General features: G+C 38.4%; 3 protein-coding genes across 4 annotated transcripts in view; 2 read left to right on the plus strand and 1 right to left on the minus strand.

Moving 5' to 3' along the window:
• Positions 1-1,997, minus strand: part of Tre1 (Trapped in endoderm 1) — a 33,798-nt gene extending 31,801 nt beyond the window's left edge. Inside the window, exon 1 of one of the 2 annotated variants that reach the window (XM_028301744.1) lies at positions 1,810-1,997. The gene's annotated coding sequence lies outside the window, so the exon portion shown is untranslated. The remainder of the gene's footprint in view (positions 1-1,809) is intronic. The other variant, XM_028301752.1, reaches the window with a different exon arrangement.
• A 1,271-nt stretch (positions 1,998-3,268) lies between these two features.
• On the plus strand, positions 3,269-18,309 carry LOC114350786 (threonylcarbamoyladenosine tRNA methylthiotransferase). The gene is made up of 8 exons (XM_028301721.1): positions 3,269-3,480; positions 4,385-4,559; positions 6,194-6,351; positions 10,374-10,640; positions 11,695-11,860; positions 13,289-13,396; positions 17,193-17,358; positions 17,869-18,309. Exons 1-8 carry the CDS (start codon positions 3,303-3,305, stop codon positions 18,274-18,276), a joined length of 1,626 nt encoding a protein of 541 aa, XP_028157522.1. The 5' UTR covers positions 3,269-3,302; the 3' UTR covers positions 18,277-18,309.
• A 13-nt stretch (positions 18,310-18,322) lies between these two features.
• LOC114350797 (xylose isomerase) lies at positions 18,323-23,873 on the plus strand (the record flags this gene model as incomplete). Its single annotated transcript, XM_028301731.1, has 7 exons — positions 18,323-19,157; positions 19,434-19,574; positions 19,988-20,261; positions 21,420-21,863; positions 22,167-22,260; positions 22,711-22,875; positions 23,788-23,873. Coding segments are annotated over exons 1-7 (1,286 nt in total), but the record flags the coding sequence as incomplete, so codon positions are not given.
• Between the last annotated feature and the right edge of the window lie 169 nt (positions 23,874-24,042).

Below are 24,042 nucleotides of genomic sequence, written 5' to 3' on the forward strand. Positions count from 1 at the left end.
ACTTTTAAGTAGTCGTAGTACGTATGTACTAAAGTTCATAAAAAGCTTTGAGCATCGCACGGAAGTAGTTTTCAAGGTTTTTTTTGTCAAAATAACGGTCTTTTTATAGGGGAATTATCTCGAATGAGTGCTCCAAAATTTGGGACAAAAAAAGTTGATGACAGGTGGGCAACACGCTGCCTAGCACGTGCTATGGAACCTTCTGTTTTTGCTTGTTTTTGCGTACAATTAGAACTGTTTGCTTGACTCTACCTTGTAGGATACTATATAGTTTCTGTATTATTGCTTTTTTTGTGTGACTCTACATAGAATTTTGCAGATATTATTAGGAATTAATGACGTAGTTAATCTTAGTATGTATTCTTAAAGTTTTTCTTCAAATTGCTTTGTTTATATTTTAAATACTAGGCAAAGTTTTTTTGAGAAAAGTTTGAAAGACTAATGTATTCTGAAAGACTGTAATTTTTTTTGGGGTCTGTGACTATATTTACAGCGTGATTGTAGAGTTCTAAAATTATCTAAAATATTGGGTGTTCGTTGAGGTAATGGTTGAGGTACAAATGAGTGCATGGTTTTATCAATACAGGGTGTTTTGAATGATTAAAAAAGGTCAATATCATAAAACATTCAAATATTTAGTCGAGATAGATCATTATTTGTGTAATTAAACCATTGCGTCTTTAGTTTATTTAACTCTATAATTGACTATTTACTTTTCTAAGATGATAGCTTCTGTTTTCTAATTTTAATAGCGTTAATGATGTCGGTGTTTGCCGTTCTAATTATTGCAGGATCAGTTATCGCCGGTTTATGTAATGTGGAGGGTATTGTCTGCCAACACAAAGCTATTTGTTACCTTATCTATTATTAGAAACTACATACATTTCCTATGCATTTCTTGGAGCATATAAAATAAATGTAGGTCTATCTTCGAATGTAAAATAGGGGAAAGTTTGAAAATACGGTATATTAATAATGGTAGAGTAAAAATCTGTATTTGTATCTCCTTTAATAAATTAATAGTACCTAAGTGATAGAAATCTATCGAACGCTACATTCATCTTATGAGAAATTCCTATTATTGATACTACACCCTGTATGATTCTTTCACATAAATAAAATTGTAAGTTCATGTACCTAAGTTACATATTAATAAGACGTTTGTAGCAGTGTTTTAAAGTTTTTTCTGTAGGACCCGCGTCTTGGGCCGGGTTGCTCATGCGGCGTGACGGACTGACGACCTTGGGGTCGAATGAACTTACGATCTCCCCTTTCTTTGACTGATTCCATTCAAACTTTAAAGGTTTATTTAAGTTTCTATTCTATAGTTCCTTAGCGACAGATGATAATCTTGAAGTTGTAACAATAATATAAATGTTATGCTAATTTACCTAATAAAATTTAGTTTTAGTTACGTTAAATTTATTACTATGTACTCATAACAGAATAATTATAACTACAGACTACATAACAGAATATTTACTCATTAAAATATATTTTTTTTAGCTTTGGAAGGAAAATGCAAACGTTCCATTTTTATCTTAATAAGTATTATTAAGTTATTAGTAGGTACCTAATCATTAAGAAACAAGTTGTCTTGCATCTAGCAGTAATGTAATCATTTCTATCCGCTAACAAAACAAAATACTACTTAAATTCTAATTAATAGTTGTCACTAAACAATAAACAACACATTCTACCCTCAAAACATTTATTATGAGAAAGTTATTACTAATCTTAGCAAAGTTATTGGTTTTATTCCATCCGATTATTATAACGAACAATTAAAAATATTAATAAAAAACTCACCAGTGTAATAAAAACTTTTTTCTAACCACAGTGTAAGCACGTCACGAAAGTTGAACACAGATTAATAATTTTTAACCCACACGCACACTCCGTACGGGGTCGCTCGCGCAACTGGCTGTTTTCATGTTTTGTTTGACTCAATGTTGTTAGTACGCAAGTTACTGGTGTAGAAATTCCCGAGTCAAATAAATGGGAATGGAAGGAAGATCGGTTACTAATAATATAGTAGTGGCAGTAACTTGTCTTGATTAGAAATTTGGTAATTAGTGTATTAGGGTACTTCTCNATGGTCAAATATTTAGATAATTATGTGTTACGACTGCATTTTGCCTAATGACAAAAACGGAAATATAAATTACTTTCTACTACATAAACTGTGTTTATTTATTTAGGTATAGTTAAATTTTGATGTTACAACGATAAAGTGGTTACGATTTTTAAGCAATTTTGAAACTTGGGACTTAGAACTTTGGCATACTACCGTTACGAGAATGACGACGTAAATTGTTGTGTTTACGCTACGTACTCGTATTGTAAGTTTTGCTACGTGTAAATTTCGTTCTATCGTTATCAAATCTACTTAATGAAAATATTCAGTAACAATCCGAGGCGCCAATGGTCGCAATGCCAAGGGTGCGTGCCATACAGAGCAGATGTACGGCCTATTGTTCCTATTAAAACTTTTATTTTTCCCAAACTAAGCAAATTGAACCTTACCACCAGAACATAGGAGCCACAACAACAGCAACGTCACGTGGTAGGATCACCACCTTTTAATGCTACGCTATGGAATGAGTTCCGATGCATTTGGGGTTCGATTGTGTGTACAAGAATTAATTCGTGTCACCTGGCCAAATAAATCCGTAATACTTGCTGTATTACGGTAATAATAGCACAATTAGGTTTCCATTTTGATGGATTGCGCGTGGGCTAATTTTTAAAGTATAATGCTCTAATGATCGCGGTGGACACTGGAATTTATGACATAATAACGTGTAATAACTACTGCCGACTTGCTTCGGCAATAAACTTCTTAACCTATTCTGCTCCTATTACTGAAGTTAGTATCGAAGTTTATTTATAATACGCTTTTATTCTGCATAGCACGAAAATCTACTGAACTTTACAAATAAAATATTTATAGCAGGCTTGAATCTTTCAGCTTCATTTCAAATTCAAAATACCCAGAAGTTATTTCCAAAAGTCTGCCTGATTTAGCCTTTTCCCCATAAATATTAAAGAGTAGAAAAAAATGTGGCAAAGCTTAAAATGTCTGGAAAAAAGTTAAATTGATACAACTAGTTAATATAACAGTCTATCAAAATCAAACAACCTGTATAATTATTTTTACTTTTCTAAACGAATAGAATCATGATCCTTTGCGTAAAAAGAAAAAAAAACAAATGTCAATAACAGCTGCCTGGGTGTCTGTCAGTTCTGTCACATTTCTGTCACAAATGTCAAAAAAAAATTAAAGCATTGTTTCCAGCAAAATGCCCGAGGCTTTTTCTGAATTTATAGACGATATTGAGGACCTAATATCCTCCCAAGACATCACTCCGAAGGAGCGATATGCTAGCCGAAAGAATGTGAGCGTTCGGTCCAGGAAAAGGGACGCGAAAAGCGAATCGGAACCAGTTGAAAAGGTTATACTGGAGAGTGTTGTCCCAGGTAACCTAAAATATTCTACCTACAATAATCTCTGTAGTAACTTATTGATATACTAATAGTTAATTGGTTTGTTATCACCGAAGTATGCTGGTTGTGATGTTTGAGAGGAAAAATGGGGGTAACATTTTGTGTGAAGTTAAGTACATTGTTTACACTGTGATAAAAAAATAGGTAAAATCTTAAATTAATAATGCTTCTTTGTAATTTATAGACATTGTAACAGAAATAGATGATTATTTAGTATGTAATTAAAATAAAAACAGTCAAATAAATACTCAAGAACAATCAAAACACATTTAAAATAGCTTAGTTTTTTATTTCTTTTCATTGGACTCTAATTAACTCTAGCGCTTGTTACTCTGTATTAAACTGTACTACAGTTAGTAGATTTCTCTATTTGCATAAAATTACCTGACACTTCTCCCAGAGAAAATACAAATGAGTAACACTGACAAAATTTAGCATTGAGTTGCCCCGAATTTTGGTCACTGTGTGTGTGCGCGCCGCATACGTATTGGCGCGCGCTCACATACAAACCGCGCTCGGGCGTTTCTATGAAGATGACCTACTCATTTGTATTTACTCTGCTTCTCCCTATCTTAAATTAATAAAATATTCTCCTTACTTATTGTTGCGGACAGCCGCTCGGGCGGCGGAAATAAGAAAAACCTTCGGATTAAAATGAAGATATATTTCTGCAAATATTGCCCACAACGGCTATCAAAAAACATCAACTTCAATACTAAAACAAAAGGTATCAAAAGTAATAAAAAGAGTATAAAAAACATAGATAATATAAAAAAGAGGTTGGTCCACCTATCGGTTCCCAACACCTATTTCAAATCTGATAATAACTGATCATAGTACCCAAAAGTTAACTTTATTTACTGATGCTTCATTCCAGGAACCCAAACAATCTACGTTAAAACATGGGGGTGCGCTCACAACAACTCCGACTCAGAGTACATGGCCGGCTTGCTGGCGGCGCACGGCTACAAACTGACGGAAGACAAGTGGCAAGCGCAGCTGTGGCTGCTCAACTCTTGTACCGTCAAGAGCCCTTCTGAAGACCATTTCAAGTAAGTTAAGTCTAATAAATATGAAGATTTTATACTATGAAACATAAAAAGACATACAACCAATAGGCTAGTTTCCTAAAAAGTTTTTTTTAGTTCGTCAATTTTAATATAAAAAATATTGGACACGTATATTTTGAATTGTCAATCAAACAAATAATTACAAAGTTATAGGGCGTTGAAGTTACGCGCGACGTCACAAAGTGCTGCACTTTTATGCACTTACTGACGTCACGGGCCTTTACTTTAGAACTTAGACATGCTTTATCTCTTTACATTTTTATTAGTTTTAAAAAGTGAAAAATACGTGTTGAGTAGTTTTTGATAAGCTTACTGATGGACTAATTAAATCTCTTGCTTTTTTACCCAGGAAACTGACTGGGAGTCCTTTAGGGAATATATAAGTGATAATGTTAATCTGCGCATACCTCTAAAAACGGTAGAAGACATAGATGACGCTGCGTGGTATGCCACTAACCTAATACAAAAGGCGGCATGGCTATCAACTCCACACATGGCATCTAAACCACAAAACCATGACACTACGCTGGAAATACGACAGATGATTGCTGAAAAGAGAAAACTGCGACGTCAGTGGCACACCAGCAGGAATCGTCAAGATAAGAAAGCCCTTAATAGAATACAAAAGGAACTGAAGGAAATGCTAAGAGAAAATGAGAACAATACCCTCCAAGACAAACTTAAGACTCTATCACCGTACAAAGCAGAGGATTATACACTTTGGAAAATGACCAACTCACTGAAAAGGCCAAAAGAACACATTCCTCCACTGAGACAAGCTAACGGCAACTGGTCACGAAAGCCTCAAGATAAAACTGAGTTATTTGCTAATTTCCTAAAAAATGTATTCAAACCCAACGAACCTGATAATACACAATCAGAGCAGGATATTGACGAAGTTTTAAACAGTGACCAACAGCTGTCGCAAAAAAAAAAAAAAAAAAAAAAAAACCCAGGAAACATCCCTATTGAGAACCTTCTCCATTTGTTGAAGTCGATTAATCAATATGGTGCTCTAACACTTCTAAAAAACATCTTCAAAGACAAATCAATGTTTAGGTGCCCAAAGAAAGCTGCTAAATTAAACTACTTCTAACTGGCTAATCTGGAAATAAATCATTATGATGTGCCTGCAGTGGAGACTAAATGATCTGATGATCATATTTTTTTGGTCTATTTCAATTCAACTTACAGGGCAGATATGTACCATCCTAGACTGCATCTCACTTAACACCAGGTGCGATTGCGGTCAAATACCTGCCTTGTCTAGCATAAAAAAAAAAAAATTGATCACCTGGCTTTGATGACCCATGTGATCAAAGTGGACTCCAAGCAACAATTTGGTGTCCTTTGATCACCCTTGGATAAGATGACCTGGTTGATCAAAGTGGATTCCAGTTAAATTATTATTTTAGTTTCCTTTGATCTATAATACCTCTTTGTGATTTGATACATAATACCTCTGAATAGTCACATTATGTCCAATTTGTTTGTTGCGTTTTATTACCATTATGGAGAAACTTGTCTTGCACCTTACCTAATAGAACGGACCTGTTCCCCACAGGCTGAAGATTCAAGAGAGCTACCGATGATAACGGTACATTGTAATTGTTTAGGAATGAAGTGGAATTAGGCCAAAGCCGTGGAGTGCACGTGGTAGTGGCTGGTTGCGTGCCGCAGGGGGCGCCGCGCTCCAGTTACTTAGCCCGTCTCAGCGTGGTGGGCGTGCACCAGATTGATAGGATTGTGGAGATCGTCGAGGAGACACTGAAAGGTGAGTCACTAAGTTCATTGCTTAAATTAAACTACAAGAACAGGTGCCAGGTTGCCAATATTGCAGCTTTGATACAGTGCATTCTACTGAGAACACACTTCCATCACGCCTTGGTCAAGTGAGGCTGCTCAGGGAAGGATGCCAGCAAGAAATGCAGGTGAATGTTAGACAACTATAGCAGCCATTATACTTGGTCAGTATCAAGACTCGTGGCAGGTGGTGTCATAATAAAACAGCGCATATCACGTTTTCTTTCGCACTCACACTGGATATGGATGATGTCACACAGAGACAGGAGTAGTTTATACATAATCTATCTATCTATCTATGTCAGCCTTTGGGTTCGCCTTCGAACATAGGCCTCCTCTTCAACCCTCCACCGTTTTCTGTCCCTGGCCACACGCATCCAGTTCACTCCAGCCTGCTGCCGGATATCATCTGTCCATCGTTTAGGCGGTCTTCCCCTGCCGCGGGTGTTGTTGCGGGGTCTCCACTCCAGGGTCTTTCTGGCCCAGCGATCCTGGTTCATCCGTGCAATGTGTCCTGCCCATCTCCATTTACGGCTCTCTATCTCTTCCACCACGTCGCTGATCCTCGTCTTTTCTCTGATCCACTCGTTCGTTTTGTGATCTTGTAGGGAGACGCCAAGCATCTGTCTTTCCATTGCTCGTTGTGCGACTCGGAGTCTCTCAGCAGACTTTTCTGTCAGCGTCGTGGTCTCCATCCCATACACGAAGACCGGCAGTACACACTGGTTGAACACCTTGGTCTTTAGGTGTTGAGCAATTTTCTTGGAGCGTAGAACATGGCTGTTTACCCCGAATGCCGCCCAAGCTTGTCCGATGCGCCTTCCTACTTCCGCAACCTGATTCTCAGAATTCAGAGTGATTTTGTGGCCTAGATAGATGTAGTGGTCGACCAATTCTACAGGTAGGACGTGATTTTTCGCATTTTCAATGTTCGTCATGATTTTCGTTTTTGACAAATTCATTTTTAACCCTACTTTTGNAGTACTATGAGAGTCTGTACAAAAGTAAGACATCAAACATCGCCTCACCATTAGATGGACAGTCATATAGAGCGCCTATATCCAATGTTGGCTCCGAAGAAATTCCAGACGTTACAGTGGAGGAAATACGTTTTGCTCTTGGCCAGATCAAGAACAGAAGGTCACCGGGACATGACAATGTTATTCCTGAAATGCTGAAGCTGGCACCTGAAACAGCCTGGAAAGCATTGGCACTGCTTTTCACAAATTGTATACTAGGTAGCAAGGTCCCGAACGACTGGCATAAAGCAATTATTGTCCTTCTTCACAAAAAGGGAGATATCCGGAAACTAGACAACTACCGTTTATACATAATACGTAATAATTAATAAAATATTGGCGAGTATACATCGCTGTTTCAAAAACATGCATACAGCCGAACATAGAACCTCCTCCTTTTTTTGAAGTCGGTTAAAAATTACTTATGGCCCCGCCTGCCACGAATCTTAGCGTCGAGTATAATAGTGGTGTCCCGCGTTCCTGACCTATTAAACTAGTAGAACTAAGCCAGCAGCAGGGTTACTACGAAAACGTTATCCGAAGTTTCGAATGTTGCCATCCCTCTCACGCAAAGCGAGATGCCAGCATGAGCACCAGTGACAGATAGGTAGCCCTGCAGAGGTACCTGGCTCGCCTGAGCGTGGTGGGCGAGCACCAGATCGATAGGATTGTGGAGATCGTTGAGGAGACGCTGAAGGGTGAGATTTTAGACTTTCGCGTTCCATTTCGACTTAAATAAAAAGACATTAGCATGCAGCATGCAGCATAGCAGCCGAAACGTCAAGCCGTGAGTACATAATGTAACTAATTAATAAATGTCGCTTTAAGACCCGTGTCTTTCTATTTAAGTCGCTAAAAGATGAGGTGATAATATGTGGGTTCTTTGTTAAGTGTACATTATGGTACTAGGACTACGCGGCGCGTCACAGGTTAGGTCGAGAACAGGCCACCAAGCCCTTTGTTGCTGCCTTGATACTGTTAGTTATGCTAAGAACACACAAAAGTCTTGCTTAGGTGCTGCCCATTCAATGCGGTTTGCAGTTACTCAGATACCAAATAAGGAATGCGGACCAATGCTTGACTAAAGCCTGGTCCGTGAGCACGTAGAATTTTGTCCAATGACCCCAAGCTACCCATCCTTACCGCTCGCGCGTAATTATGTTGCTGTCGCGCTCGCACACTCACTGCGGGCGCCTGTCGCACAGTCGCGATAGCAATATAATTACGCGCGAGCGATAAGGATGGGTAGCTTGGGGTCATTGGACAAGGCTTTACATGGCATTGATAAATGATGTCCTGCGTTCTTAACTCATATAAAAACGAAGCCACGCCAGCGCGGTTACTCCGAAAAACGTTATCCGAAGTTTCGAATGTTGCCATCCCTCTCACACAAAGCGAGATGCCAGCATGAGCACCAGTGACAGATAGGTAGCCCTGCAGAGGTACCTGGCTCGCCTGAGCGTGGTGGGCGTGCACCAGATTTATAGGATTGTGGAAATCTTCGAGGAGACGCTGAAGGGTGAGTATCTATCATCTGGGTTCATCGGGAATAAAAGTGATCTTTAGCACCAAATTGCTATGTAGGAGTATGAAATTACTTTGTGGTTGAGGATTCCGGGTGAAGCTCGCTTCCACCTTCGGCCTGATCATCACTTACCATCAGGTGAGATACAGGCCAAGAGCTTGCTCGTTGTGGATAAAAAAAAATGTGCTGTCCCTGGGACTGTACTGGATAAGTATAGCCTAAGGACAAAAATGAAAACATTTAAGGAGGCCCCTTTCAATAGTCTATGTCTATAAACACATTGTAAAGTGAAATAAATAAAGATTTTGTACATTACACCGGTCGACAAAAAAAAAATTTTTTTTTGCGCATGGATTTTACTTATTATATTCTGATTATATAAGCAAATTTATATAAAAAAGTGCAATTACAAATCGAAAATATTTGCTTTTTAAGAAGTTATAGCGATTTGAATTTTCCATCTTCATAGTAGAATGTCTCTAAAGATGCACGTCCCATTCTCATCTAAATATATAAAAGGAGGAGTTGGGATATATTTATAGATAACTAGCGGCCGCCCGCGACTTCGTACGCGTGAATCCCGTTTTTCCCGCTAATTCCCGTTCCCGTGGGAATTTCGGGAATTCCTTTCTTAGTGCACCTCTACGGTACCTAAGCTACGTCCCTTCCAAATTTCAAGTGCCTACGTTTAGCCGTTTAGGCTGTGCGTTGATCTGTCAGTCAGTCAGTCAGTTTCTCCTTTTATATATTTAGATTATGGGGGCTTATTCGCAAGAACAAGGGGCACGCTTTCATCAAAATATAGTGGGATTTGAGAAACGGCGTTACCAAGGCCAGTATACTGAAAGCATGATAGGGTTAGATTTTTATGAGAAAAATCTTCTATGGAACATGACAGGAAATTAAAACTTTTCATTTTTAATAAATATTTGGACTCTATTTTGAATTTTCTCTTGTGAGAATGAATCTTAAATGGATGTTTGGTATGTTTTAATAAATAGAAAGAATGAAAGAAAGAAAGAAAAAAATATATTTGGCAACAAATTAAATCATCTCTATGTTCATGTTTCATACATTCATTGATATGAATTTTTCTATTTTTTACACATAAAAGCAAATTCAGAACATTTTTATGTTGTTATTATTATTTCTAGGTTACAAAGCAATAAAAATAAGCTAAGCATCACCCGTGCGCAAAAATGCTGTAGACAGTTGTTATCAATGGACAAAATTGTAAAATGAATTTTCCCACACTAATTTATCACTCAGAGCTGTGTTGCTATTATAATTCGTACATAATTTCTTTTAGCAGATAAAATATACAAGTGATTCCAGATAATTATTCTTCAAAATGTAATTTGAAAATTGATCACAATTCCCTATCAGTATATTATTATGCTAAGATGTAATAAATTAAGTACAGTTAAACCAACAATTCTATTGTTACAGGCCACACAGTCCGCCTCTTCGGCCAGAGAAAAACAGAGGAAGGTCGCAAAGCGGGCGGCGCCTCGCTCCTCCTACCAAAAGTCCGCAAGAACCCTCTCATAGAGATCATCCCGATCAACACGGGCTGTCTCAACCAATGCACCTACTGCAAGACCAAGCACGCGAGAGGAGAACTCGGGAGCTACCCTCCTGAAGAGATTGTGGAGAGGGCGCGACAGTCTTTTAAAGAGGGAGTTGTGGAGATATGGCTGACTAGCGAGGATACAGGTACTTAAGGCCGCACGTTTCGCTTATTTGTCAAAGAAACGGAGGGGCGCAAAACTAGCAGCGTCTCTCTGTTATAGGTGGCCCAATGAGAGTTGAGGCCATCAATACGAGCAAAGATTTGCGTCTCGCCTCAACTTTCATTGAGCGAGCTATACCCAAAGTCCATAAGAACCCGCTAGAGGTCATCCCCATCAATACAGGCGGTCTCAACCAGCGGTGTTACTCCGAAAAACGTTATCCGTAGTTTCGAATGTTGCCATCCCTCTCACGCAAAGCGAGAGGCCAGCATAAGCGACCGTGACAGGTAAGGTTCGATGGGTTACCCCGATCAACACGGGCTGCCTCAACCAGTGCACCTACTGCAAGACTAAACACGCGAGGGGGGAGCTTGGGAGATACCCTCCAGAGGAGATTGTAGAGAGGGCGCGACAGTCTTTTAAAGAGGGAGTGGTGGAGATATGGCTGACTAGCGAAGACACAGGTACATATGTACTTGAAATCTATTATTTCAGCTCACATAGTTCTTCAGAAAAAGAAAGACGGAGTAGGGCCTACATTCTTTTATAGGTTGCGCAACGAGAGTTGAGCCCATTAACATGAGTAAAGGTTTGTGTTTGTATTCGCTGTCTGCGCTGACATCTTGCGTAGTTGGACTGACAAGATTTTTCTGTCTTGCTTGCAGACATTTAACTAACACCCATATTCACAAACGATGCTTGCTTAAGTGAAGCAGCAAATCGAACACACAGCGTTGAATGTAGCTCGTGTGACCCTGTGCGTCCACGCGCACTGTGAGACCTCATAGTAATGTTTATGAATACGGGCGAAAGTGTATTCGATATTGTAACCCTTGCAGGATGTACAAATTAATATAAAAGAAAGATCACCGTTCATTTAGCAATTGACTGGAATCAATTTCCACACATAAAGAAGTTCCATTAACAGTTTAGATAATAACCATAACCAATGTTACATACAATAATGTTTAATTATGTTAAAAATTTCATTAGGCTAAAAATATTTTAACTTAATTGAATTTGACCTCTATTCCCAGGCACATACGGTCGCGACATCGGCACATCACTCCCCGAGTTGCTGTGGAAGCTAGTAGAAGTGATTCCTGAAGGCTGCCGGCTGCGACTTGGCATGACTAACCCGCCCTACATCCTTGAGCACTTGGCAGAAGTGGCCAAGATTATGCACCACCCGCGAGTGTACAAGTGAGTGCATTGTGAATCTTATCCTCACGGCCATAAGGTCGTTAGTGTGGTAGCAGCTAACCAATTAGCGACTTGGCATGACTAACCCGCCCTATATCCTTGAGCACTTGGCAGAAGTGGCCAAGATTATGCACCACCCTCGGGTTTATAAGTGAGTGCATTATGAACCTTATCTTCACGGCCATAAGGACTTTAGTGCGATAACAACACCCTCGCGCTTTTAGCCGAGATCGCTAAGATTATGTACCACCCGAGAGGATACAAGTGAGCCAGTATATTGTGAACCTTAACATTAAGGACGTAAGACCGCTAGTGCGATAACAACATCCTTGAGCATTTGGCTGAAATAGCGGGTCTATAAGCGAGTGTGCATTGTGTACCTTATCCCAACTCCCTCCCTACGGTCGCTATACCTTAGTTCTTTAGAAATTTCCCTAAATGTAAACAAATATGGCCAACTGACGAATTTTTAGTCTATGTCAGTTGGTCTACAACTAGTGATGCGACAATGCCACAGACGATTATTAGATTTTCAAAGATCGTTTGTATAATTATTAAGATCAATCCCTCTTCTGATTGATGTTGAGATCAGTAATGTGATCGTCAAAATGTGATCTTCTTAATCAAAGAAAATTTAATTTTCCCTTTTTTATTTGTTTAGGAAATATAATTTAAATTATACTGTGGGTCTAGACAAAGTGCACAATAAAATCGTAAACCAGTCGAAAAGTGGTCGAAAGGCCTTTTTTATGTGACTCGTCTGTATAATAAAGCTGAATTCAAAGAGTTCTTCGCAAAGTGGGTTGTTGCATTCAATGAAGAAAAAATACATTGTTGAATATAACCTCGTTTATATTTTATTTTAAATTAATATTATCAAAGTAATTGGTAATTGAAATAATTGAATACTTGAAATAAAATCGATTAAATTTACAGATTATTATTTATGAATATTGTCTATGACTTACAGATTTTCCAGAGATAGGACCTAAATTTAAACGTCAAATGTCGATTTGACATTTTAACATGTAGCACAAATTTTCACCATCCAAATATTTTGTTAAAATATTTTGTTTTCAATGTTAGATTTCATATTTGTTTCATCATGAGAATAAAGTTGGTTTCATGAGCTTGTGAAATAATGTGTATGACATTATGAAAACGTGAGTACTTATAGTGTAATTGTGTGCACAAGTGTTTGTTTACATCGATGGAAATTTCTAAAGAATTTAGGATTAGTTAGTTGCTAGCTTTGACAATGGCCTGGTTTGATTAACCTGTGCTACATCCTGGAGCTCTTAATTCTTAAGTAAGTCTGTTGAACCTTATTATCAAGTTCATAAAGTCGCCTTGAGTGCGTTTGTTGAGTTTTGGAATGAAGTCGGTTAAAAAGCAACTTTAATTCACAAAAAAACTTCTTATTTTCAGATTCCTACACGTCCCAGTGCAGTCCGGCAGTGATCAGGTGCTAGCAGACATGAAGAGAGAATATTCTAGAGCCGACTTTGAGCATGTTGTCGAATTTCTAAGAACACAGTGAGTTGAATCTGTATTATCACCCTTATATACTCAACATCAAATAAACCGCACCTTCCGCGACGCAAACTTTAACGATTTTCTTCTGACACAATCATGGTGCCCCAACAATATTGGTGTTATTTGAAAGCCCAATAAATATCTTTAAAGAAAAACACATTTAATTTCTTAATAAATGATTAACATATACCATAAATGCGACTTGAAAAAATACCTCACTTTGGGCCCACCTGTGGGATCAATTAGACCAATTTTTATGGTTATAAAACCAAATAATGATCTCACGTGTCCTCTTTAACAGATGGATAGCGATTAATCCCAACTTAACAGTTTTATAGCCATAAAAGTTGGCTCAAGCGTAACTACCTATTTTTTTAAGAAGTGACTCTGGATCCTTCTAAAGACACATTTTTGGGGTAAAAACCTTTCCTTTAATGAAATGAAGGTTAGAACTAGGCTTTTAAATGGTGCCAATATTGGTGGGAAGTGGGGATGCATACGTTTGAAAATGCTCGTCGCGGGAGGTGCGATTTATTTGATGTCAAGTGTAGTAAATAATCACGGGTCCCGTGCACCAAAAAACGAAGCTAATGTAAACCCTATGTGACTAGCAAAAAAGCTCAGTTTCCCACAGCGTACCTGGCATGACGAACATCATCTTCCTCATGAAGACAGATCGCAACTTTGACGACTCGTTGCTTTTGATAAATATGCAATAAAAACCAGTTTCCCTAAGCAGTCCTAGCATGCTAAATCGCCAATTTAAATCTTATGTTGCCAGCAATAAAGCTCAGTTTCCCACAGCGTGCCCGGCATGACGATAGCGACATCATCTGTGGCTTCCCGACAGAGACGGAGCGCGACTATGACGTCACATTGCTTTTGATAAATAAAGTCTTCCTAGCACAAGTCTACAGGGTGGAAACGATAAGTGATCTCACTCGATTATTTCTAAACTACACAAGATATCAAAAAACTGGTTACTGATCCTGAAAGAGCTTCACGAGCTCTTTCTAACGCACAGTGTTTTTTTTGACCCGAAAAAGTGACATTCTGTTTTTATCACTAATATCCAAAGTTTAACTTATTATTAATGTTAGACTAAAACACCCAGGTGACAAATAGCTATAGATTATTTAAAAAAAAATATTTTAGAAAATTTATTTTGTACTGGGTCAAACTACAATTTTATTATTATTTAAAGAAACGTACACACTAAGCTTCTCTTTGCATTGCAGGTAGGTAGGTTGGTGTATGGCGAATATTATTGCACCTATAATTATTTAAAAGTAGTTATAGGAACGACAGTATGATTATTTTTTGATTTTAAAAATTATTATTTTTCTCTTTTTCTACGCCGAAGTAGAATCTCTGCTTAGGTCAGATAAATTTCTTAAAATAAGCTGTATCACCCGAAATTTTTCTATATTCTAACTCGGCCGCAATTTCGAGAAAAAATATTTTTTCCAAAATGTTAGGATTGTCACAAAAAATGACCTTACGTAGTTCCACTTTCTTTAGGGTTCCGTGGCCAAAGGATGCTTACGGGACATAATTAATATTATGCAAATATAAATACCACTCCTGATGATCAAGAGTCTTCATATATCTTAAAAGATGATGAAGAAACAGTATTCTTGAGCACTGATAGTAATTTAACTGATAACCTACCTAAGACAAATTAAACACATAATTAGGACCGATTAGCATCCTTTGGCCACGGAACCCTAAAGAAAGTGGAACTACGTAAGGTCATTTTTTGTGACAATCCTAACATTTTGGAAAAAATACTTTTTCTCGAAATTGCGGCCGAGTTAGAATATAGAAAAATTATAGGTGATAGAGCTTATTTTAATAAATGTATCTGACCTAAGCAGAGATTCTACTTCGGCGTAGAAAAAGAGAAAAAAAATAATTTCTTAAATTTAAAAAATAATCATACTGTCGTTCCTATAACTACTTTTAAATAATTATAGGTGCAATAATATTCGCCATACACCAACCTACCTACCTGCAATGCAAAGAGAAGCTTAGTGTGTACGTTTCTTTAAATAATAATAAAATTGTAGTTTGACCCAGTACAAAATAAATTTTCTAAAATATTTTTTTAAAAATAATCTATAGCTATTTGTCACCTGGGTGTTTTAGTCTAACATTAATAATAAGTTAAACTTTGGATATTAGTGATAAAAACAGAATGTCACTTTTTAGGGTAAAAAAAAACACTGTGTAACGGTATCAGTAATAGGTTACAGAATTAACTGGATCTATCCGAAAATTCAATGTTTTCAGCCTCCATTTATGTTATGTAAATGTATGCCAGCCACACAATATGAAAAGTGTATTTTTTTAAATTAAATAATACACACTTAAATGAACTCGTAAATTGCATTCTTATTTAAAATTATTCATGGAAAACATTGGTTTTAGGCTTTACTTGCTATAATATTATCAAGACATGAGGGCCATGATTGTGGCAGTACTAAATGTATGGAAGTTGGAAACATTGAATTTTCGGATAGATCCAGTTTATTTTGTAACTAATTGTTGCTACCGTTGGATAGAGCACGCGAAGCACTTTCAGGATCAGTAACCAGTTTTTGGATAGCTAGTATAGTTTTTAATATTAAGTGGTTTAGCTAAATGTATGGAAGCTGGAAACATTGAATTTTCGGATAGATCCAGTTTATTTTGTAACTAATTGTTGCTACCGTTGGATAGAGCACGCGAAGCACTTTCAGGATCAGTAACCAGTTTTGGATAGCTAGTATAGTTTTTAATATTAAGTGGTTTAGCTAAATGCATGGAAGCTGGAAACATTGAATTTTCGGATAGATCCAGTTTATTTTGTAACCTATTATTGGTAACGTTGGATAGAGCTCGTGAAACACTTTTAGGATCAGTAACCAGTTTTTCGATATCTTGCATAGTTTAGAAATAATCGAGTGAGATCACTTATCGTTTCCACCCTGTATATTCCTTTAGCATCCCAGAATCTTGTTAGCCCAATATAAACGCTATGTCACTAGCAATAAAGCTCAGTTTCCCACAGCGTGCCCGGCATGACGATCGCAACGGACATCATCTGTGGCTTCCCCACGGAGACGGGGCACCATTTTGAAGACACACGGCTGATATATTGTCTCCCTAGCAATAAACATTCTGGGACTGGGTAGTCAATGCGAAAAAAACGCTCAACGGTTGGAATGTGCAGGTGTCAAAATGTCCATATGGACCGGCTGTTAGTGTGGCAAAAAGTATGAACGTCGAAATGAGCAATGGTTAAAATGATCAGAAGTTAAAATGTCTTCGGGTTTATTCGAACAAGCGTCTTATTGTGTAATAGCTAACGTGAACACGTGTTTAAATGCATCAAGGTAAAAATGTCCAAAAAAACTCTTTATTGACTGGACTACAAGAACATTGAACATTTTGACATTCAATTTTATTAATTTAATCATGAGCACAATATATCAGTTGATCGTTTTATCTATCACACCTTTTGTTGTACTTGTATTTTGTGATGTGTACCATTTGTCACTAAAGCACTGTAACCATGGTAATGATGTACATTTTGACACTGGGACTTTTTGACGTTCATACTTTTTGTTACACTAACAGCCGGTCCGTATGGACATTTTGACACCTGCACATTCCAACCGTTGAGCGTTTTTTCGCATTGACTACCACCCACTCTCAGAATGGCAATAAAGAAAAATTTCTCTTAGCAGTCCTAGCATGCCAAATCGCCAATTTAAATCTTATGTCACTAGCAATAAAGCTCAGTTTCCCACAGCGTGCCCGGTATGACGATCGCGACAGACATCATCTGTGGCTTCCCGACGGAGACGGAGCGCGACTTTGAAGACACTCTCCGGTTGTGCGACAAGTACCGGTTCCCTTCGCTGTTTATTAACCAGTTCTTCCCGAGGCCCGGGACTCCGGCCGCTAAGATGACCCGGGTAAGGAAACTCAAGATTATTGTAACCCTAAACCAGGGATGGCGAAACTTTAAGCATCAACGTGACACTTTTCTTTAAAAAAAATGTTTGATGTAGTCATAGACATGCCATCAAATGACACCTAATGCTATCAATATTCAATAATCAATCGTATAAGTGGCGCCATTGGCGAGTGATAAGACCTTACAGTGGCACTAACTGATGAGGACAAATAAATACGATAGCTCTCATTTTATTTATTTATTTTATTTTTATTTATTATTAATTATTGAGCAATTACATATTAATCATTCGAAACGCATTACATATTTACTATTTTATTTTAGTGACATTAATGGCTATATGGCCAGCCACCAATCACAAAATTCAGTATAAAATACGTGTGCCATTGGCTCGCCATCCCTGCCCCATCTCAATTAACTACAAGAGTGATCGCAGATCGATTTTTCTCAGTAGAAAATTATCATTGAAGTCAAACTTTTCGTTTATGTGGCGATCTTTCCCAAACAGGTGCCAGGCCAAGAAGTAAAGAAACGCACCAAGCAGCTCTCCGAACTGTTCCGCTCCTACGAACCGTACGGCCACAAAGTGGGCGAGACACAAGAGGTCCTTGTAACAGACGTGTCGCATGACAAAAACTACTTCGTGGCCCACAACGAGTTCTACGAACAAGTCCTCGTGCCAAAAGAAGACAAATACATGGGAAAAATGGTCACAGTCAAAATAACGGACGCAACGAAATTCTCCATGATGGGTCAGCCCATAGACAAACCTAAGATGGCGGGCTTGACAGCGCCGCTCAAGAAGGGGGAAGTGTCAGGCGTCTGTCAAAAGAGCGAAACCAATACGTCGATACCGATACCGATTGTGGTTTTGATGTTTGCAGTGTTTTTAAGATTGATCTGGATGTTTTTATAGTTGTACAGAAATATAGTTTATATTTTAAGATAATGTTGGTTTTTCATTCATATCCATATTTTCGTACACGAAATAAAAAATACAAATAAGAAAATAATTGCACTTAACGCTTATTTGTAAACTTGACAGTGGTATTATCGTATTTGTAGATTTGACTTGGGAATTTTGATAACTGATTTAAAAGCTTTGTATTTGTATAGAGTATTAAAAAAATAGCACCACAAATTTTCGGTAACTGCTGTACTACGGTTTTGTAACGTATGTAATTTCTTTAATATATTGTATTACTCTTCGTATCAAAACAAAAGACCAAATTAAAAGAAAAGGATTCTTTATAAGACCTCGACTAACCTACTTTATGTATCACGCATCCAGTTTGCAACAAAGGACGGCACGGTCCGGCGCGCCCTTTCATAACTCGTTATATAACGTTACGCTGCGCTGTCTGTTTGTCAGTCTTTGTAAGCTGGTGAATAAGGGTCATTGTCAGTGATATTATAAAAAATAAATAATTATTTTTCAAATGCAATTAATTGGAGAGTGAAAGTTATTACGAAAGCGTCGCACTCTATTTTCTTCGGCATTTAGTTGTGGTTAAATAATCCAGCAAGTTTATTGAATATCAGAAGATTTTTATTCAACAAAACTTTTAACTTCCCAGTTCCCAGTTAAATAATTAAACTTCTTGTCATGTTTTTAACATGCTCTAGCTACTGACTGAACCATACATAATACAGAGTATTTGTGGCGTTCATATCCGACTAAAGTTGCCCTGAAGGTATAAGATCAGGTCTCTAAGATGTCAGGCTATAATCAGCCTGGAGCCAAGAGGCAAAAGGTGCGAGAGGCAAGACCGGGAGACAATATTGACTACTTTCAAGGTGAGTTTTTACCTACCCACTTGCGACGACAGCACGGTAATTACCGTGACGACAGTGTGACATCTCGAACTATACTATCGTTAGAGATGTCACACTGTCGTCGCAAGTGGACGGTCCTTTGTATTCTTTTTAGTGACGTTTGCTTATTATCTGCTAAAGTAATATTATATTTTGTCTATTTATAAAATTATGACTCGTTAAGCTGCTTTTAATAAAACGTAGTCGCACATACTCGCAATTTCTAGCATTGTTACATTTTAACGTGCTCTTGTTCAGGCATAGACAAGGTAGAGTACAACAACCTAGCGCCGCCGACGGACGGTAGCGGGTACCGGTACTACTGCAGCGAGCGCGTGCACTCCCGCGCTTTGGACGACTGGCTCAAGCTCAGCGTTTGTCTTTCGGATTTTAGGAACGGTGCGTGCCTGCATTTTGTTTCTTAGTAAAAATTAAATAAGCATCTTTTACTACATACTAATGGAATATATTTATTGGTGAGTTTCTAATTAATTTTTATAACGAAATGAAACGAACCTTGAATATTCTGAAGAGGGTAACCTTTTTGAACCATACTTCAGAGTCCATTTCAAAATTTTTCGGGAGTAGTTAGGTAGGTAGTTATTTTGTTTTATGTAATACAAATTTTGCTAATAAACATCTTTTTTCCTTAATTTAAACTTATACGAGTAAATGTTTTAACTTTAAAAATCAAGCCATGGAATCACCTTCAAGTTTTCGATCTACCCTCACAAATTTAAAAAACTGAATAACCTTACCGACCGTTTCCATAACATTTCCCCACTTTAAGTTTCACTTACCTCATCTTCCAGGGTCAGACAGCCACAAGTCCCCCCACCGGCCGTGGGACGACGGTTCCCACACCATAGACAACCACAAGCGTTGCATCAAGGCTCTCTTCGACTTTTGCACCAAACTGGGCATCAAATACTGGACTGCTTTCGACTCGGACCTGGTGCCGTATTGCGATAGTTGGGAAGAAAACAAGCAGCATTGGGACGAAGTGGTGGAGTTTGTGCAGGAGTTGGGACAGAGGAGCCATGTTAAGCTGCTGTGGTTGGCGCCGGATTTGCATTCGCATCCGCGGTAAGATTTTTAAATATTCCAGTATAGCTGTGTCTCTAAGATTCCCTTAGGCCCGGTTTCCACCAAAGCGCAGCAGAGAAGTGTGTTAAATAACCAATCAGATTTCATTATTTCCACTTCTCCGCTTCGCTCCGCCTTGGTGAAAACCGGCCTTAATTCGGCTTTTTTCGGATCTACCGCCAACCGAATCGTTATTATTTTTATATAATCCCACGACTAAGTTGAAGAGTTGGGTTAAACTGAGATGATTAATACGGCAAGCAAAAAGAAGAATTAAATGTTAGTGTAATCAGGCCTGGCTCACTCCGCGCGGTACATCCGATAATTACCTACAGCGAAGCGCCCCGCCGGCGGGTATTATATCAGTCGAGTGTCACGCGCGCGCCCGTCAGGACGCTGGCGTGCGTTGTAGTACCTAATTCTATGATCGAAGTATTATTTAAAAATGGACATAAAGAGAAAAAAATAATATTGTGCGGCGTTCGGGTGTTTAAATTCGAAAAGAAATCTACCGGATTTATCTTTTTTTTCGCTTCCCAAAGATGCTGAAAGGTATGTTGGCCATGTAGGTAATCAATAATTCTTAGGATAGTATAGGAACCTAACCTACCTGACTACTGCTCAGGATGCGTTCGTTCGTTTCAGCCAAATGACGTCCACTGCTGGACAAAGGCCTCTCCCAAGGTTTTCCATAATGAATGCGTACTTACATACATACGTGTCATGAGGTACGTACCTCATGACATATAAGTAGATTAATTATTTTTTTCACTAGACAGCAACCCTAACAGCGTAAGAAGAGTTCAGAGGCACGCGATAGAAAGAGACAAAACTTGTAGGTGAATAAAATTGTAGGTACGTAGTGCTGTGCGAGCTGAATTCCACTGTATCGCGTCGCAGCAAGACTCGCATTTACTTAAATCGTCTTGCGGAGTAATCCTTCTGTACCTGTACTATTACTTATTCTGTGGTGTAATAGCTCTGTAAGAAACTGTGCGATTGATTTGGTGCGATTCTGACACTTTGTGGATGGGAAGGCACGAGAATTTTTAATGAACTATTAAATCAAATGCTCATTTTAAGGCCACTAATGATTTAGGGGACACTTTAACTGCAATGTTCCCTTTCATTACTTACCTACGCCTGTGTTATTCACAGATATGCCTCCGGTGCCTTCACGAGTAACGAATCCACGACATACGCCCAGGCCGCGACGCAAATCAAGAAATGCCTCGAAATGAGCCAGCGCCTCAACGCTGAGTGTTTTCTGATCTGGCCACACAGAGAAGGCTACGACAATATTTTCCAGACTGACGTCACCAGAGAAATCAAATTATTCGCGAAACTATTGAAAATCACTGCCGAATACAAAGACAGGCTGAATTACAGATGCCAGATCCTAATGATGCCGTATTACAACTGTAATTCGAGATATTACAACTGTAATTTTGGCAGCTGGCAACACCAGAGTTGGAGGGAGGATGTTGTGAACAGATACATGTGGGATGTGACGAGTTGCTTGTACTTTTTGAAGAGCTACAATTTGGAGAGATATTACAAAGTGTGCTCGCCGCCTGGACATCACATGTTTATGGCCAATGTGTAAGTTATTTTTAGTTTATTTTTATGGCTATGCTTCTTGCCAGTGTCGAGTTATTCAATTTAATGGTGCAAGGCAGCAAGTTATTAGGTATATTAGGGTGTTTCATCTTAGACTGTAATTTTCTAAGACTATTTGATTATTAGAGATTAGCCTATGTTACTCGTGAGTAATGTATCTTTCGAATGGTGAAATAATTTTAAAAAACGGTCCCGTAGTTTTGAGTTTTCCTCTTTATAATATTAGTGTAGATGAGCTGTTTTGAAATATTCTACATAGTTATGGGTATTATATTTTGATTAAAGGTATAACATGTTGGGCGGCGTGGTCATCACCAATGACGTGGACCACTACAACACGAAGCAATTCACGCTCATGATGAAATGCATCATTGATCAGGTACTAAAAATTGCCTTAAAAAATTGTGCAAATGTTTTTATATTACACACTTTATGGTGAAATCGTTTGCTTTCTAAAACATTAGAGGAGATAATATGAATGTTGATTAATAAAAGAAATTATTCACCTCAATCTATTCTGTCTGCGGCGTCTCCTCTAGTCTTACGCTCGTATTCACAAACGATGCTTGCTGAAGTGAAGCACAAAATCGAACGCACAGTGTTGAATAGAGCTCTGTCATGCTGTGCCTCCACGCGCACTGCGAGACCTCATAGTAATGTTTGTGAATACGGGCGTTAATCCATGGTGATGGATCCCCGACGAATTTCCAACAATGGGTTCTGAACTTTCACCTTTCTTATTAGGTTAAAAACCAATTGAAGACAGTCATTAGTAAAGTTTTATCTGCATATTATCATTTCACTTGTTGTAACAGTTGTTTATTATCAGGGTAACCCCCTCATAGGGGGTATCAACCTCAAGCTGTCACCACGCAGAGACAGCGACTTGCGAGAGCTGGTGACGCACTACGTGAAGTATGTGGACGCGCTCGCTAAAGGTCTCAGATTCGCAGCCGGAATGGTAGCGGAACAGATGTTCGCTAAGCATTTGCAGGTTGGTTTTGAATTATTCCACTATTCCCCGTTGATAATCCCCGTCACTACGTCACGTTCCCCGTAACTAAAAAAATAATTAATCCCCAAATAAAATCCTAATATAACGGAGATTAATCCTTCAAGCTCCGCGAATCTAGACACAATAGATAATCAATTGTTATGACATTAATTAATGCCGTCTGGAACTCAATCGGTTAATGAACTTTTTAGTTCATTATTCCCCATTATAAGCTCCAATTGGCGTTAACGGGGATTAATAGTGAACAAAAAGTTCTCTAATCCCCGTTGACAATCCCCGTCAATTAGTGGAATAAGCCTTAGTTTTGGAGTTCTGTTCTTTTGCCGAATAAATAATTGTGAAACCGTTCACCAACAATCGATTGATCAATGATCTACTCACCTACAGGATCTTCGACCCATTAACTTTTTACCCAAAGATCACTTTACCCATGAAGCGTTCGCTAAGAGAACGGCACACCAATGATGAATACATGTTTTGTGTGGTGGACATACTTTTTATTTCCCATACATTTTTGTGGCTAAACATATGACGTCACTTGTTATTAAAATTTCTTAGCGATTAGTCGCTTCTCAAACTAAATTTTAAATAATCAACTTGAAAAAATCAAACTGCCTAAGGCGAGAATCGAACCCACAACCTTTCGCTTGCCGGGCGACTGCTCTTCCAACTGTCAAGTTGTTTATTTAAAAAAATTGACGTCACTTGTTTGTAAAATATAAAATAAAGTGTTTATAGAGATGTGCTGTGTATTTAATCACACTTTAAGCTATTAGAAACATAATAATATGATAGCTAAATGATGATTATGTGTCAGCTATATGTTAATACCGAACCGTTACATCTCCTGCCTGTTTACTAGTCAGTGCTAATAAATTGTTTCGGTTACAGCAAAGATACGCGTCGTACTACAGCGGGTTCGGTTCCCGGCTGGTCAGCAGCGACGTATCTATGGAAGAGTGCGAGGAATACTACAAGTAAGGCAATTTTATCATCATCATCATCTCAGCCACAGGACGTCCACTGCTAAACATAGGCCTCCCCCAATGCTTTCCATGCTGCCCGGTTGGTAGCGGCCTGCGTCCAGCGCCTTCCTGCTAAGTCAATTTAGAATAGGTATATTGCTAGGGCTGGACTAAGTAACTA

This window comes from Ostrinia furnacalis, unplaced genomic scaffold (genome assembly GCF_004193835.3).
Source record: "Ostrinia furnacalis isolate ACB-3 unplaced genomic scaffold, ASM419383v2 OfSCF0076, whole genome shotgun sequence".
In the NCBI taxonomy this organism is placed as follows: domain Eukaryota; kingdom Metazoa; phylum Arthropoda; class Insecta; order Lepidoptera; family Crambidae; genus Ostrinia; species Ostrinia furnacalis.